The 17,381-nt window shown below is 26.6% G+C and overlaps 1 protein-coding gene across 3 annotated transcripts in view; it reads right to left on the bottom strand.

Moving 5' to 3' along the window:
- Positions 1-17,381, bottom strand: part of LOC101236042 (sorting nexin-24) — a 56,435-nt gene that overhangs the window by 24,478 nt on the left and 14,576 nt on the right. The window contains exons 2-5 of one of the 3 annotated variants that reach the window (XR_010642873.1): positions 15,921-16,004; positions 6,924-7,031; positions 6,633-6,727; positions 1,069-1,228 (exon numbers count right to left, since the gene is read on the bottom strand). Coding sequence is in view for 2 of the 3 variants with exons in the window: in XM_065815019.1 (XP_065671091.1) it covers positions 6,633-6,727; positions 6,924-7,031; positions 15,921-16,004 (287 nt within the window). In the remaining variant the exon portion in view is untranslated. Of the gene's footprint in view, positions 1-1,068; positions 1,229-6,632; positions 6,728-6,923; positions 7,032-9,235; positions 9,466-9,639; positions 10,560-15,920; positions 16,005-17,381 lie in introns of those variants that run through there. The other 2 variants (XM_065815021.1, XM_065815019.1) reach the window with 2 other exon arrangements.

Below are 17,381 nucleotides of genomic sequence, written 5' to 3'. Positions count from 1 at the left end.
AACAATGCGTAGACATATCGCTGATCAATACTTTTTCGTTTGAACTTAATGGCAAGTTTATAAATATTACCATTGCAAATCAATTTGAGAGTTCACTGATATTGGATGAAATCTTGCTTTGCAGAAGGAGCTTTGCGAGTTTTGCTACACATTTCTCAAACACAAACTTACAGGTTTAGGTGTCAAATAATTTATGTCTAGCATCTTTAAAAGCATTCGCTTTGTCCTCATAATTGCTGTGCTTGATTTTTCAAAATAGTTTCCTGTATTTATCATGATAGGAGCAAACCATCTTGTATGAATGATCACCGGTAGTGACGCATTCAACCAAACTTTTCTAACAGGTAATGCAACCTCAGAGATCTCTGTGGCCTCAGAGGCTCTTTTGTAGCTGCTGTTAGTTTTAACTGACCTTTTACAAGTAATATTTCATTACACCTTCATATGTTGGTAAAACAACTTTTGACATCTCTTTAGATATACCAAGAACAGGACAAGTCACCATCATTAAACCATCACCATCACTAAACTTGTGCCCATATTAAAGTTATATTGTTCTACATCAAACACAATTTATGTTAGATTCATAAGTAATTATTGATTGATACATTAATAAAATTAAAAAATAAACTAAAACCAAAAAAGCCAAAAATAAAATTAAAAGTTAAACTAAAACATGATATTATATTGTAAATTGTAATATATAATGTTAAACATTTTAACATTAAACATAACATTTTATTGATTAATGTTCAGGAAATAAATGCTGAACTTATTCGAGGCTAGTTCAGAAAGACAAAAAAATTTTAAAATATAAAAACAAGATGGAGACCTGGCTAACCCAAAGCCTCAGTCGCCGATTGTTTTGAAACCTGTAGTAACAGCTATTGTGGAATGACATCACTAAAATCACTCAACACAACTTTTAAACTGTAACCTCAATAACCGCAGGAACTATTTCTATTTCTAAGAAGATTTATTAGAAATGTCAAACTTATCATATAAAAGATTTTTAAATTTAAATTTAATTTTTAAAGAATTACAAAATTTTCATAAAATAAAACTTACTCTAGGCTAATTCAAGAAATATAAAAATCAAAATGGAGACCTGCCCAAACCCAAACCCTCAGTCACTGCATGTTCTGAACCCTGTAGTTACAACCATTGCGGAATGACATCGTCAAAATCACGTGACACAAATTTTAACTTTTAACTGTAGAAACTATTCCTATATTGGGCAAGATTTATAAATTTTAAAATTATCAGATAAAATACTTTTATGGCAAGATATAAAAAATCATAATCAAATAATCAAATAATAATAATATCAAATATAAAATAAATACAATATTACAGTATAACAAAAAATTATAAATAATCAAAGGGGAGGTAAATAAGCCTAAAGCAGCTTTGTCGGAAGTAAATAAAATTGAATAATTAAGTTGAAAAAAAAATAATGAATAAAGTTATATAGTTCAGACCTTGTTTTAAATAAAAACAGCTTAGTACTTAGTTCCTCGTGATTTTGACGTCATAAAATTATCTTTATCATTTTTTATTTATTTATAGACAATAAGTTTTTTAAACTACCGCTATAGAATAAACTACCTCAAAACAAGTTTCACTTACTGATTAGGAAAAACAAATCTAGAAGTGTTATTTTGTAAATGTACATATTGTGGAATGTTTATTTTGATTTAATTTTTTTTTTTGTTTTTCAATATTAATTAATCAAATTAAATAATACATTTTTTATTATCATTTAACATAAAATTTATTTTCTTCTATTCTCAACATTTGTATAAATGAATTAAAATATGTTAAATTTTTTTTTTCATTACTTATTAAAATTGCAGCTTTGCAATTTTAATAAGTAATGAAAAAACTTTTTTTTTACTTAAAAAGTTATTAACAAACAAAAAATATTATTTGTGGCAAAAAAAAATAACTCATGTTAATTACAGAGCTTTTTTTTTGTCATTAACAAAAATTTCCAAGTAACATTTATTAAAAAACTAATACCATTGCACTTATAATTACCTAATGAGAAAAAAGGTAAACATACGCTTTATAAACTTTTTTGATGCAGTGTTATAAAATGTTTACAAAAAATTTAAATAACTTTTTAAATCAAATTTTTTTCTAAATTATAAGGAAATATCTGTTTTTACTTTTTTTGATATTGCACAATCTATTAATTATATCAAGCTGATTAAACTATTATAAAATATTATTTTTCTAAACTATTATTTTTACAAAATAAAATTTATAATTATAAGCAAAGACATTGCAAGAGCTATATTGCTTCAACCATAAATACTTGTAATAATTAATTGAATAAAAAACACCTATAGATATAACTCTGTTATTAATTTTTTAATACAATATATTGAATATATCATACGTAAAATATATCGAGGGAGTTAGATAATAACCCTCGTTATTAAGTATATTTATACTTGATATTAGTATATTTATTCTAGATAATTACACTTGATATTGTTATTAAGTATATTTATTCTTGATGACACGGGTATCTAAACTCCCTCAAAATATTTTTTTGAAAAATTAATAATAGAGTTATATCCATAGAAAATTTTTTTTATTTAATTATAAAAAAATAAACTCTTTATAAGATTTTAAAAGTTTGTAATTAATGTTTTTTCATTTTTTTGATAAAACCATTCATTATAACAAAACAAACAAAAAAATTAAAATATCAAAAGTGGCAATAATATAGAATAAAATTTAAAGTGTACTATTTTTTAGATAATACTTTTTTGTTGTCATTCATTTTTAAAAAAAAATTTGGTAATTATTTTTGGTATTGTTTGTTATGAGAAATTGTCTAAATAAATATTCTTGCGCAGCAAGATGATAAATAAAAGTTTTTTTATTATATTTCTTCTGATTTCTTAAAAATGAAAAACTAGATAAATAAATTTTTTTTGTAAATTAAAGAAGAGTTACAGTAAAAAGATGCGACTTCACTGAATGATAAGTTATACAAATTTAAGAATTGGTTGATTTAAGTGACAAATAAATGTCTCTTGAGCAGCAACCATGGTAGTATTTATAGGACAAAAAAAAGAGATTTATAATTATGGGACAGAGGCTCAAACTTGGATACTTCATCATCAGATCATCAGAAGGATCATTAGTACAGGTGAGGATTAACACAGGACCATCGAATATTGTTGTATTCCAGAAGTTGCTGGAAATGGGGTAGAATGATTGGACCAGAAACAAATAAAGGAGAGAAGGTAAGTGATTAGGGTTGTCTACACAATTCACAAAGTTAACTATCTGAGTAAAAGATTAGGAAAGATAAAAATATTTAACTTTAGAGATAGCAAAGTGTAGTCAAGTACTAGAGTCAACTACTAGTAAAGTACTAGAGTCAACCCATTCAGTGTGATGAGTATTAAAATTGTCAATAATAATATTGCCTGAAAAATAAAGAGAAAAGATTTGATTTTGATTTGATCAGAAGAGTGCAGTTTTAGGAAGAAGGAGAACAATAAAGAACAAAAGAGAAAAGGTTGTAGTGGTGTTAAACAAAAACATATGAAAAGTCAGTGGATGCAAATTTCAGTGGATTCAAACCTGATTTAATGAGAAATAAGTAATTTAATAGCTAGTATATGCTTAAGTCAAAAATGCGACATGATGATGATAATGATAATGATGATGATGATGATGATGATGATGATGATGATGATGATGATGATGATGATGATGATGATGATGATGATGATGATGATGATGATGATGATAATGATGATGATGATGATGATGATGATGATGATGATGATGATGATGATGATGATGATGATGATGATGATGATGATGATGATGATGATGATGATGATGATGATGATGATGATGATGACATCTTCACTAAGATCCAAAGATGAAATAGTGGAATATAAATTAATCTCAAAAAAGCAGGTATGCCTGGTAAATTTTTAAAAAGTAAGGATGTGACAATTGAAAATTTACTATAAAAACCAAAAATGAAGGGTATATTGAAAAAATTTGGTGGTAATGATGGTTAATTTTGTTTAATTATTTTTAGGCTAAGGCTAGTAGAAACAAACTTAAAATTCCCTAGCTTTGGGTCTCTTGGTTGAATAAAGGCTAGAGATAGTGTCTTGGTAATTATACTCATCTTGGGAAGATTTAAACTGCAACCTGCTACTGTCTTGTAGAAAACTTCCTTTGAAGGCAAAAACTTAAGGAGTAAGCAGTATAATTATTTTGACCAGACTCTCACCTCTTTGTTAACTGTAAGGCTAGCATGCATGTCAACTTGTGTTACATTGTTACAAATTTATGACTTATGAGTTATTTAGCAAGAATCAGGCAACTGGATTGCTTAATGCTTGGGATGCCATGCTTTATTTATGATTGAGTCAAGTTCTCTTTAACTTAACTATGACCAAAGTACCCAAAGGTTTTTAACATAAAAATCCGCAATATTTGCGGTCTCAGAAGTAACTTTTCATCAGTTGAGTCTTACCCCTTCCAAAATTCACAAAGACTTATTTGCTCTTTGTGAAACTAATTTGAATTTGGCTGTTATTCTTTGGATTTCAGTATTAATGGCTATTATTCCTTGATTTGAAAAGACTCCAATATAATATAAATTCAATTATTTTTTGAGAATTCTCAAAAATTGGAGGGGCATTTGAGCTTGAAAAAGATCTCACTTCTGCTACAGCATGGGAATCTCAATAGCTGGTGAACTTTAACACAGATAAAAAAATTTTTCAGCTAATTATTATTGCAACAATATAGATCTTCCTATATTTATGAATAGTAATGTACTTGATGAATCATCTAACCTTCGTCTTCTAGGATTAACTCTTACTTCGGATCTTTCTTAAAAACCATATATCAAATCCATTGCAAAATTAGCATCTGCTCAGATGGCATCTTTCTATTGTGCTTGTCACTTTCTTACTCAGGATCCTATTCTTTATCTCTATAAATCTCAAATCCATCTGTGTATGGAATACTGATGCCATATCTGAAACAGATCTTCAGATGATGCCCTTTCTTTTTTAGACAAGGTACAAAAATGCATTGTAAACATAGTTGGATATGCTCTTGCACCCAATAGAAAAGAGAAATTTACTATGATGGAAAAGAGGCTCAAGTTTAACAGACAGAGTGGGTCCAACTACGTTTACAATGCATTTTTGGACCTTGTCTAAAAGAGAAAGAGCATCATTAGAACCAGCCAAAATATGACAACAGTTCCATATAGAGATGAATAAGAGGTTTGTAGATTAATGCAGTTAAAAGAATGAGACTTTGTTGCATGACGAGTCAAGTGAGAATGAACTTTGGTTGATGGAACTAGAGATGATAGCTCCTTTAAGCAGCAACCATAATAGTATTTGTAGAAAAGAGAAAGAGATGCAACTTCTTGATGATGGGAGAGAGGCTCAAGCTAGGTAGATAAAGCAAGTCCAACTATGTTTACAGATTTTGGACCTTGTCTAGAAGAGAAAGAGCATCATTAGAAGAACTTGTCCAAATATGACAACAGTATTCCATACAGGTACGAATAAGAGATTTGTAAAGGTAGAGAATGGAATCAGGAGAGAGAAAATGCCAAGCACGATAAAGAGAAACAACTTTCGCAGATTTAGCAATCAATTGTATATATAGTTTCTATGAAAGGTCAGTAGTAAATGATAATCTAAAAAAATGTCAAAAAAAAGGACTCAGTGAGAGGATTGCCATTCATTTATATAGGAATGTCGACAGTACTGCTATAGTTGCTTACAGTAAATAACTGAGTTTTGTTGGAGTTAAAATTTACAAGGTAATTTGAGCCTCAATTTGTTACAGGCAACTGTTCTAAGTGACCAAAAAAGAAGACTTTTTGTCAAGACAGGAGTAAAAAGTTAAGTCATCAGCAAAAAAAGCTACTCTAGATCCAAGGTTGTCAGGAAGACCATTAATGTAGATAAGAAACAAAACAGGACCAAAGATAGAACCTTGAGGTACCCCAGAAGTTACTAAATATTGTTTATCTTACTGTGGAATGCACTCATTATCACATTGAAAAAATTTAATTATTTTTCTGGTTATACCAGCACTTTATGGTGTACTGAAATAACCAGCAGTTGCACAGAAACAACCATAAAGTATTTTAGAACATTATCTAGACATTCAAGTACACTTTTGACAGCTTTTTTCAATTTTTTTTGAAGGTTTTTGGTTTTCTGAATGAACTTTGCTTTAACTTTCGTTTACCTTTTTTACACTATATATGATCTTTTTCTGAATTTTACAAGTTAAATAAAATACTAGACATATTACAACTTTTTACACTATATGTTTAAGCTGTTATTAATCCAATAGCTACAACAAATAGCTACAAGGCTAAAATCTTGAAATATTGTTTTTATCTGAAATAAATGGCTAAAAGCTTATTCCTAAAACATTGTTTTTATCAGCTAAGACCTTAAGACCTAAGCAGGTACAAATGATATTTTACAAACAATTATAAACAGATAAAATAACTTTAGTAATCCTAGTCTAAAACCTTTGGCATGATTCGTGATAGTGTGGCGTGATTACTATGGAATTCTAATAAACTTTAAATTTTTATTTACATTTGTAGATCTTTGGAAAAATCTTTATCCTTGGAAAGCTGTAGAAATTCAAGTAAAATATCTGGAATGTCCATTTGAACTTCATTTAATACAGCCTAAAAAAATTAAAAAATAATTTATAATAATACATAAATTGTATAATAAAAAAATACTTCTTTTAAAAAAAAAATTCAACACCCTTTTTAAATAACTTTTAACTACTGACAAATAAAAAATTATTCTACACAAAAATTACTGGAAAAAAATAATTTAGGTAACTTTTACACTCAGTTTAAATGAAAACATTATTACCTGCAAAAACAATTCTAGCATCTCCCTTCTCATTTCTAATAAGTTTTTATCTTTATTTAAAACTCGTTTTGGAGGAAACGCAAACTTTATATTTAAAACCTTTTGAAGCTAAATAATAAATGAATAAAATAAAAACTGCTAAAAATCTCTAAATAAAAATATTCTTTATAATAATATAATACACTAACAATACATAATATCATATATATTCTATATATATTTTTGTATTGATTAATGCCTTTATATAGGATTAACTATTAAATTCTATTTATAATTTATAATATATATATACATTTATATATATATATATATACATATATATATATATATTTATATATATATATACATATATATATATGTATATATACATATATATGTATATATATATAAATATATATATATATATATATATATTATATATATATATATAATTATATATATGTATATATAGAAATAATTGTTATAGTTTAATAGTTGTAATAAATTTTGCAATATAGTTGAAGTTTTGTTGCCATATATAATTTATGAATAGAATAATATATATATATATATATATATATATATATATATATATATATATATATATATATATATATATATATATATATATATATATATATATATATATATATATATATTTCTATTCATAAATTATATATGACAACAAAACTTCAACTATATTGCAAAATTTATTACAACTATTAAACTATAACAATTGTTTCAGCTTTTTGTACTCATTTTAACTGAAGTAAATCAATAAACATAAAGCGTATAAAGTATAGAAGTCTAGTGAGACTTTAAAATTATATTTTGTGGTAACACAGTGTTTTGCAGAACACAGTATAAATGTTTTGCAGAACAAAACAAAACAAACAAATTTATAATTAATTATAAAATAGTATAAAATAAATAAGTAATAATAATAATAACTATAATAATATAACTTAATATCATAAAAATATAAGAGTTGTCATAGTAATCTATGTTTACTAAAGTGAGCATTTGATCAATTAAAAAATAGATCTTTTAAACATGTATAAAGAGAAAATAAAAAAATTATTCACAATAAAAATATATATGTATATAAATCGAAACAAGAAGGTAGTTTAATAGTTGTAATAAATTTTGCAATATAGTTGAAGTTTTGTTGCCATATATAATTTATGAATAGAAATATATATATATATATATATATATATATATATATATATATATATATATATATATATATATATATAAAAATAATAGAAATCAAGGTATGGTGAGATCCAATTAAAATTAAGTAGTAGACGAATGTAAGTGAAACTCTATTCTCATGGTCACAATAAATTAACTTATGATGTTTAAAATCGCCTAATAAAAATTGCTTGTCAGAGATGCATCCTTGTTATTATTATTATCGCCTGTAGCAACACAGTATAATTACTAATTAGTCCATATAATTTTGATAATCTTTTTCATTATTTGTATGACTACAATAATATATAAAGTTAAAATACAATTTTATAAATAGTACTTTACCAGTAGTGAAGTTAAAAGTAAAAATTAGAAGTAAAAATTAGCATAATTAGTAATAAAAATTAGCATATTTTAGTAGTTAAGTCAAATTTAGTATAATTAATAGTAAAGTAAAACTTAGAACAATTAAAAGAAAATTAAAAATTAGTATAATTAGTGTAATAGCTCTAGCCATCAAATCAAACATCTGTAAATCTTCATGTCTTTTGTTAGTCGCCTATAATTTCATATCTCATTGGAACAAACTTTTTTTTCTGAAATCTAGGTAATGTACTTTGTTATCATTATGATGCATTCAAGATATCTTTATAACTTTAATCTTAAGACTTTCTGAATTTCTGTTGAACCTTACCTCTTGCAAAACTTACCATTCTTGCTCTTTGTGAAACTTCATTCGAATCTTGAATTTGAATGTTTCTTCTCAGTATTGATGGCTATTATTTAATTTGCAAAAACTCTAATAGCCCCATGCTTGGTTTGAGCATATACTTATGCATCAATTCATCTATTTATCGAGAAATCAGGTTTGAATTTTCGGACTATTCTTTTATGTACTTCCGCTAAGCACCACTTCACGCAGTCAATTTTGCTTTGTTTGTTATTGTTTTCCTTCTTCTCGAGACTGCACACTTTTAGATGTAATTTCTGATTAAATTGAACAAGCCCTTTCTCTTTATCGCTCTGCCAATACATAGAAGGAACTGGTAACTAAAAAATTGCTTATGCCTGAATTTAACTAAAATACACCTGTGTAGGTATTTAATTTTTATTACAAAATAGGAACTTAGAGTTACCTGATAGAACTGCCTTCTCATTATCAGTTAAAGTAGTTTGCCCACCAAATTTTTCTAGTGAATTTGCTTGAATTTTCGAAATATTTTCATTTTATCTACTCTATACTTGTCAGTAAGTTAACTTTCCTGATTAAACTTCATCAACAGTTTTTTCTAAGTCATCGTTATTAATAACTTTTCTTAGATTTGTTCCAGGAAGCTGTTTATAAAATCTGGACATAGTTTTATATCTTAAAAGAGAAGTAATAAACTATAACAAAGATGTTGATAATACTGGGGTGATTTGATACATATATCAAGTCACCTCAGTTAAGGTTAGAAAACTTTCAAAGTTTATATTTTTTCATTAAGATATATTGAACAAAAAAGAATTTAAAGTCATTAATATTTATTGTATGACTTACCTTTTACTAAATACCAAGCTGACAGCAGCTCAGGAACATCTTCAAACAATCAAAGTTTCCAGGACTAAAAAAATTGCTAGTTCATAACCTCAAAAATAAATCTGTACAGATTTGTAATGAAGACGGTGGGAAAAGTTTCAAACTAATTAGCTGATAACCTGGTTTAAGCTGAACAAAATAACTTCATTTCAAACTATGTTCAGTTTTAGTAGAGACCTCAAAAATACAAAACATACAATGCGTATCAGTTTACCACAGTGTATCAAATCGCACCGCTTTACACTACTGTTCCAGCCATTCCAGTTAAACAGGTTAACTAATTGTTAGACATCAAAATTCCACTGCTAAAGTCATTTTTCAATTAAACTTTTATCCTTGTGGTACAGACAATACTGTTATAGTTTTACAAAAATGTCTGCATGTGTCTAAAAAACTGGTTAAATTTTTGAGATTACCAAACCATTACTTTTTGACCACAATATTAAAGTAATCCTTGAAAGCCAATACTCTGCCTCATATCCAGTAAAATCTCCTCGTCAAATCTTTTAATCGTCCCTGTATGGAATACTGCTGTCATATTTAGGCTGGTTCTTCTAATGATGCTTTTTCTCTACTAGGCAAGTTCCAAAAAATGCATTGTAAACATAGTTGGACTTGCTTTATCTGCCAAGCTTGAGCCTTGCTGCCATCCTCATAAGGTAGCATTGCTTTATCTTTTCTACAAATACTAGTATGGTTGCTGCTAAAAGGAGCTATTCACACCCCGGTGGAAGGTAGGTTCAAACCAAAAAAAATGTCCCAGGGTCATGTCATACTTTTTTGGATTTGTACTAACCTCTACTTTCAGAAAATAACACAAATAAAAAAAAATTTAAGGGTCCAAGAAAAAAAATGCATTTTTGTAGACCAAAAAAGCCAGTATTTTACCTTGTATGTTCAATAAATTTTTTATTTGATTATGAATTTTTTGAAGACTGTTAAATATTTTAAAAGCTTTAAAATATTCACAATAAGCAGGAAAAAATTTTAATATGGTTTTTTTCATGTGTCAACACTTATCAAAACATATATATAATGTTTTGTATTCTTGTTTATAGTAAGGAGAATTAGGGTTGGTTTTTCTTTAATATTTATTTATATATATGTATTGAATTCAATGCATACATATAAACAATTATTGCAATACATATATATAAATAAGTATTCATATGAAAAAAATTCAATACATATATAATAATTATTACAATACAGTTTTCTCATATTGTTATTTCAACTCTAATTGAGTCTAGTGCTCTGTCTTTTATTCCATTCACGTAAGAATTCCGAGGAACTTTATCCTTCTGGTATCTGTTCACACAACAGAAAATTTCTGGAGCTCATTGAAAAAGGTATAAAAAAACCTGAAGCTCTTCCAGCACCATACGAATTTTCTGGAATAAGAATTTCCATTACTACAAGAAGTCAACCTACATGTGAATGTGCAGCTTGTACTGTTAAAAGAAAAACTCCCCAGGATTAGGAAAAAATTAAAAAAAAAGGAAAACGAGTATCCACTGAATCAATTCTGTCAGCTTCCCTACCCACATCTTTATGCCAAAGATGTCTATGTACAGTGAAATGTAGTTTACCTCACCCCTGCAATATTTCAATTCACAAGGATAATCTTGAGATAGCACTGTCTAGAGGTTAGTCTGTATGTATATATATATATATATATATTTTTTTTTTTTTTTTGTTATTTCACCTCCCCAAGGCCCAAAGGCCACTACAGATGAGGAGGCTACTTAATTGTGGTTATAACCCTCTCTAAACTCCATAACTCCGAAACACGAACCTTGACAAACAAGGCCGCTGCGCGGAGAAACAAGTTGAGCGCGGTACTACCAGGGACGTGGTGGGGATCGAACTCGGAACCTCTCGCTTATGAAGCGAGCGCACTACCACTACACCACTACCGCATATAGCATATATAATAATTATTTAACCTAAAACAACATACCGCATATATAATAATTATTTAACCTAAAACAACACGAGCAATAATAATTTATGTTAAAACCAATAAAATATAGTATTATGTAAGTACATACAATTTTTGATGGTAAAAGTGTAATATATTTCAGATGAGAGAGGTACAGAGGTACAGAGCTTTTTTTGTACTAAAATCCTAAAGCGGAAACTGTCAGAAGTGGGATCAGATGATTCAATAAAGCTAGCTAACAAATGACCTAAACTTTTTAATATTGAAATTCAAAAAAAAACAGAGTTGAAAGCCCTTTTTCCTGAAAACAAGATTCAAAAATACACTAGGGTTAAGCGACTCTCAAACAGAAACTGCTAGTAGTGCTCTTAGAAGCTGGAAAGGGAGAAAGTTATTTGAGCCTAATCTAAAAAAAACAACTTGTTTTTCAAGACTGTGTTCTAGATCGTTTCTTTGATGCTTCAAATTAATAAGCAAAAAAAATATTTAGTTGTACAAATTTACTGTTCAAATGTTTCTGATCTAATAAATCAACTAGTGAAAAAAAGAGAAGTATCCCCAAATTATATTGGAATAAATGGAAGAGAAGGATTTTTAAAGGTTTGTTAAAGTATTCTTGATTGTGAAGTGAATGAACCTAAAACCAGGTTCTCATACAGAGAGGGAATAAAGCAAGACAAATTCAAGGACGGAGGAGTTAAGAAACTTATCATTCTGGCCATTGTTGAAGATGTTAAAGAGAATCACCAAAACATTGAAGTAAGAAGTATTTTTTAGCATTTGACGTAAAGCGTGCAAAAATTTATTTTGGCATTAAAGCAGCTTCTTCTACTCACCCCTGCAGCTGGTATGAACTGTCAAAGCAAGACATGCAGGATTTTACAATTTGTGGCCACATAAGGTATTTAGGAATTAGTTTGGCATTATAAAATATTTTTTCTGTACAGTCAAAACATCATTCTGGATATTTTTTAAATTCAGGATTTTAATCTATTTTTTTAGAACACTTGGTATGATTAGAGATAATGCAATGAATAATCACATGAAAAAAAGGGAACTTTTGGCTGCATCATTCAGGAATTGTGTCAAAATTCTTTTGCTAGACCTACCAGATGGTACATCTGTTGCAGAAATCTTTCCTCAAATGGAGCTTCATTTATTTTCTGGGAACACAAACCGATTGTATAACATAGGTGATAAAATACTGTCAAAAACAGAAACATCAATTTCCATGGATATGTGCAATTGGATTTATAAGGTCAAAATTGCACAGCGGCCGGTTCAAGGTAGAACAGTTTTCAAAACTACTAGATAACATAGAAGTTTGAAGTTGTACCTAATGAATTAAAAATGCTTATGCGTGCAATGAAAGCACTAAATGTGAAGAAAACTTGCTTTGGTCAAAGTTTGGACATATCTTACAAGAATCACATTATTGCCTACAAGAAAGCATATATGGCATTGAACGAAAAAGTATCCCCAAAAGTACATGCCCAAAAGTATCCTTATGTCATTCATGTACCAGCTTTTTTAGAATCAAGGGCTGACAAATACTCAGGAAAAAGTTTTGGTTTTTTGTCAAACAGGCTTCTGAATCTGTTCATTATGACTTCACACAGTTTTATGAATAAGGAAACAACGTTTCAAGTTGTCACAAACTGTATCAATCAAAACTGCTAAGATTGGTTATTGTTTATAATAGTAGACAGGCACATTTCAAGATTTAAGTTTAAAAGAGACATTTATGTTTTTAAAAGACTTATACAATTTTTTAATCTTATATTTGCAATTCATATGTATTTAAATATCAAAGGTAACTATCAGAGTCTCAATATGGTTTCATTAGTCATTGGAAATAATTAAATAGCTATTTAAAATATAAATATTCCAGCATTTTTAAACCTTATAAAGATATTGAGCTTGACCAATGCATTAGAATTATTTTTTAACATTAAGGAATAAAATCAATGTTTGTTCAATAACTTAGTAACCATAATTTATATAAGAACATATTCCCATCAAATATCTGCCTATTGTGAAAATATTCCCCTATTAAGAACATATTTCCATCAAAAAAATGTCTATTGTGAATATTTTAAAGCTTTTATAATTCATGATCAAATAAAATATTTATTGTACATATAAGGAAAAATACTAGTTTTTTGTTATCTTTTTTTTAATCTTTTTTATCATGTTCTAAAAACTGTTATTTATCTTGTTTCCCCACCACTTTAATGCTTTGAAACTCCCATTCTCATATTTTCCTGATCATACAACCTTTAACTTTTCAAGTTTTCTATCCACCATTTGCTTCTTCTTTAACTGTATTCTTTGTTTTCTAGTAACTCCCAACTTAATAGTTGTTATTTTTAGCCTTTTCACTTAGTGCACTGATTCATGTGTAGGACAGTTGCCTTCAATTTTTGTTGCACCATTTGCAGACAAAAACTTTACCACAATTGTCATAAATGCCTCTCCTTTGTGTTTTCAGTCCTTTTTTGGAAATTTTTACTTTCAAAGCACTATCTATTCTATTTTTGTGTTCCCCAAGCCATAAAACCTTGATCTAAAAATAATTTTATCAACTTGCCACTTGTTAAAAAATTGCCAAAATAAATATTGCCAAAATATATTGTCAAAACAAATATTGCCAAAATGTATTGCCAAAATATATTGTCTAAATTGCTTCAATACAGTCATTTGATTGAGTCTCTCCTGCAAAATGCAATTCAAAGCATCTACAACTTCAGGGAACTGGAAGATATTTGTTAGCTTATGATGAAGTACAAGCTGTTGATGTTGACATAGTAGATCTATATGGCTTAGTTTATGTCTTGTGTCATGCGTTCTTTATATCTCATTTTCTCCTTTCTCCTAATCTAAAAAAAATTAAAATTCCAAAAAATTTTTTGATGCTAATAACATTAAAAGCATTTCTTAAATCTATTACATATGTCATTAGTAAAATATAGCTTCTGTATTTTGTAGCTTTTCTAACAAAACAGGTTTTGATAAGTCAGCTACCTTTGTCCATCTTGAATCAAAACATTTTCTTCATGTACTTCACAGTACTTCATCACTTGGTATCATCTTGATCCCCACTAACAAAAGAAAAAAAAGAAACTGTTGCTACACTATTATTAGTTTTCAAAAATTTCAACATTTTTTGCAAACTTAAATTTCCTTCCATAAAACATATTGGGTTTCCAATAAGGTTGATAACTTTTTTAACCTTATAAAATAAGTTATTACCTTTAATAATAATCTAGTTTGATAATTTTTTTGATAATGTTTATAAACTAGTTTTATCATTTTTTTAAAAACTGCAATAATAATGACTAAAAAGTTTTTTTAATTAATAGTGTTTTCGTTTTTTTAAAACATAGTTCTAAAACATGCGTAGAGTGTTGCTACATCAACTATCTTATAGCCTGCTGCTACAAGAAAGTGCAGTTACATCAACTGAGGGTTTGGTTTGGGCAAGCAACCTATCATTTAAAAAATAACTTTATTCAAGTTTTTAAACTTTTTCTGGTCTTTTTATATATATATATATATATATATATATATATATATATATATATATATATATATATATATATATATATATATATATATATATATATATATATATATATATATATATATATATATATATTAGACCCTTGCAAAGCTTCAATATTTCAATGAATCAAAAAAGTGATTTGAGATTCGATTTGAGATTCGATTTGAAAAATCTCTATTTATTCAAAATGAATCAACATAATTACATTATCAACTATTTATTAATCAAGGTAATTTCCAACACTAACTTTCCAATATTTTTTAATTATTAAAATTACACTCGTAGTAGTCATAGAAATTTTAGTTTTTAAAAAGTACCCAGCATGCATTTTCCTAGGGATTTCTGTTGACCTCTAACTGGAAGAAAATAAAATAAAACACTGTCCATGTTTTTAAAAGAAATTCAAAAGTCATTGAAGCATGCAAAAAGAAATAATACTTTTCTATAAAAAACAAAGTTAAAAATGCATAAGTTAAATATAAATAATTATTTTCTATGTAAAATATACAGGTATATGTACGGGTACTCGATATATACATTATGTGCTATATTTGTGTAAATGTATATTAAAAACATTCAAAATTGACAATTGAAAACATAAAACAGTTCTAATAATTTTTATAAATAAAAATTACAAATAATATTATAATATTTCAAATTTAAATATAATAGATAATGCCTTTTTATGCAAATACAAGTGATAATGGCTTTTTATACAAACATAAGAGATAATACCTTTTTATGCAAATCATAGAACTCACTATAACGTTTTTGCAAATTTATAACTTTCCCATTATGTATAACTTCAATACAGTATACCTAATAAAAAGTTTACATATTTAAGACTGATTTCACTCTTTATAAAATTCATAATTTATCTTATCTAAAATGGAAGTATAATATGCATAAAGTTTATAATATATAACATGATGTATACACACAGACCTATAAATATATATATAAATATATATATATATATATATATATATATATATATATATATATATATACATATATATATATATATATATATATATATATATATATATATATATATATATATATATATATATATATATGTATACATGTATATATGTATACATGTATATATGTATACACGTATATATGTATATATGTATATATGTATATATGTATATATATATATATATATACATATATATATATATATACATACAAATGTATATATATATACATACATATGTATATATATATATATATATATATATATATACATATATATATATATATATGTATATATGTATATATATATATATATATATATATATATATATATATATATAACATATACATATATAATTATTATTGTTTGTATATATTTTTTTTTAATAATATTATTATAACAACCATTTGATGTCACTTCTTTGATCAGTTTTCTGCATTCACCTTCACTTATATATATTTATATATATATATATATATATATATATATATATATATATATATTTATATATATATATATATATATATATATAAATTATGTTAGTGCATTCTACAAACAGAGTGCTCAATGTTCTAAAAGAACAGAGCAATAATAAATTAGTAAAAACACTTATCTAATTTTTGATTACTTCACTTATCTAACACTAATTAATTTTGTCACTTTTTTTTGTCTCCTCATTAGCAACATATTTGTAATGTAATTGAAACAACATTGTTCAACAAAATTCCAAATGTTTTAATTTTTTTCTCAAAAAAAGGAAACTTTTATTTTTAAGACTTCAAAACCTTTAAAAAAAATCTTTAAAATCTTTAAAAAAGTGTCATGTAACATGTAGAAGAACAAGTATATGACATAAGTGTTAAAAAGTTTTAAAAGTGTCATGTGACATGTATATTTATATTCTTACAACAATGATTTTTTTCAGGTGTCCACAAATCTGATGTGATAGTAAACTTTCCTTCACTTTTGTTAGTTTGTATTTTTAGTTCAGTTAAAAAATTTTTATGTATTTTCTTTGTATATTGACAATTTTTTGAATTGTGAATATGCAAAGAAAATACTTTGTTGAAGACAATTTTAATATAACCCTTAGTACTTGACAGTATTCTTAAATCATAAGGTGTACAAAATTTAACAAACACTTAAAATTTTTAGATGAATTCAAAAACAGTTAAAAATTTGAATTTGAAGATTTGTTGTAGTTCTAGTTTTAT

Source organism: Hydra vulgaris, chromosome 13, assembly GCF_038396675.1.
Source record: "Hydra vulgaris chromosome 13, alternate assembly HydraT2T_AEP".
Lineage (NCBI taxonomy): Eukaryota > Metazoa > Cnidaria > Hydrozoa > Anthoathecata > Hydridae > Hydra > Hydra vulgaris.
This window is presented reverse-complemented; position numbering and strand designations above follow the sequence as displayed.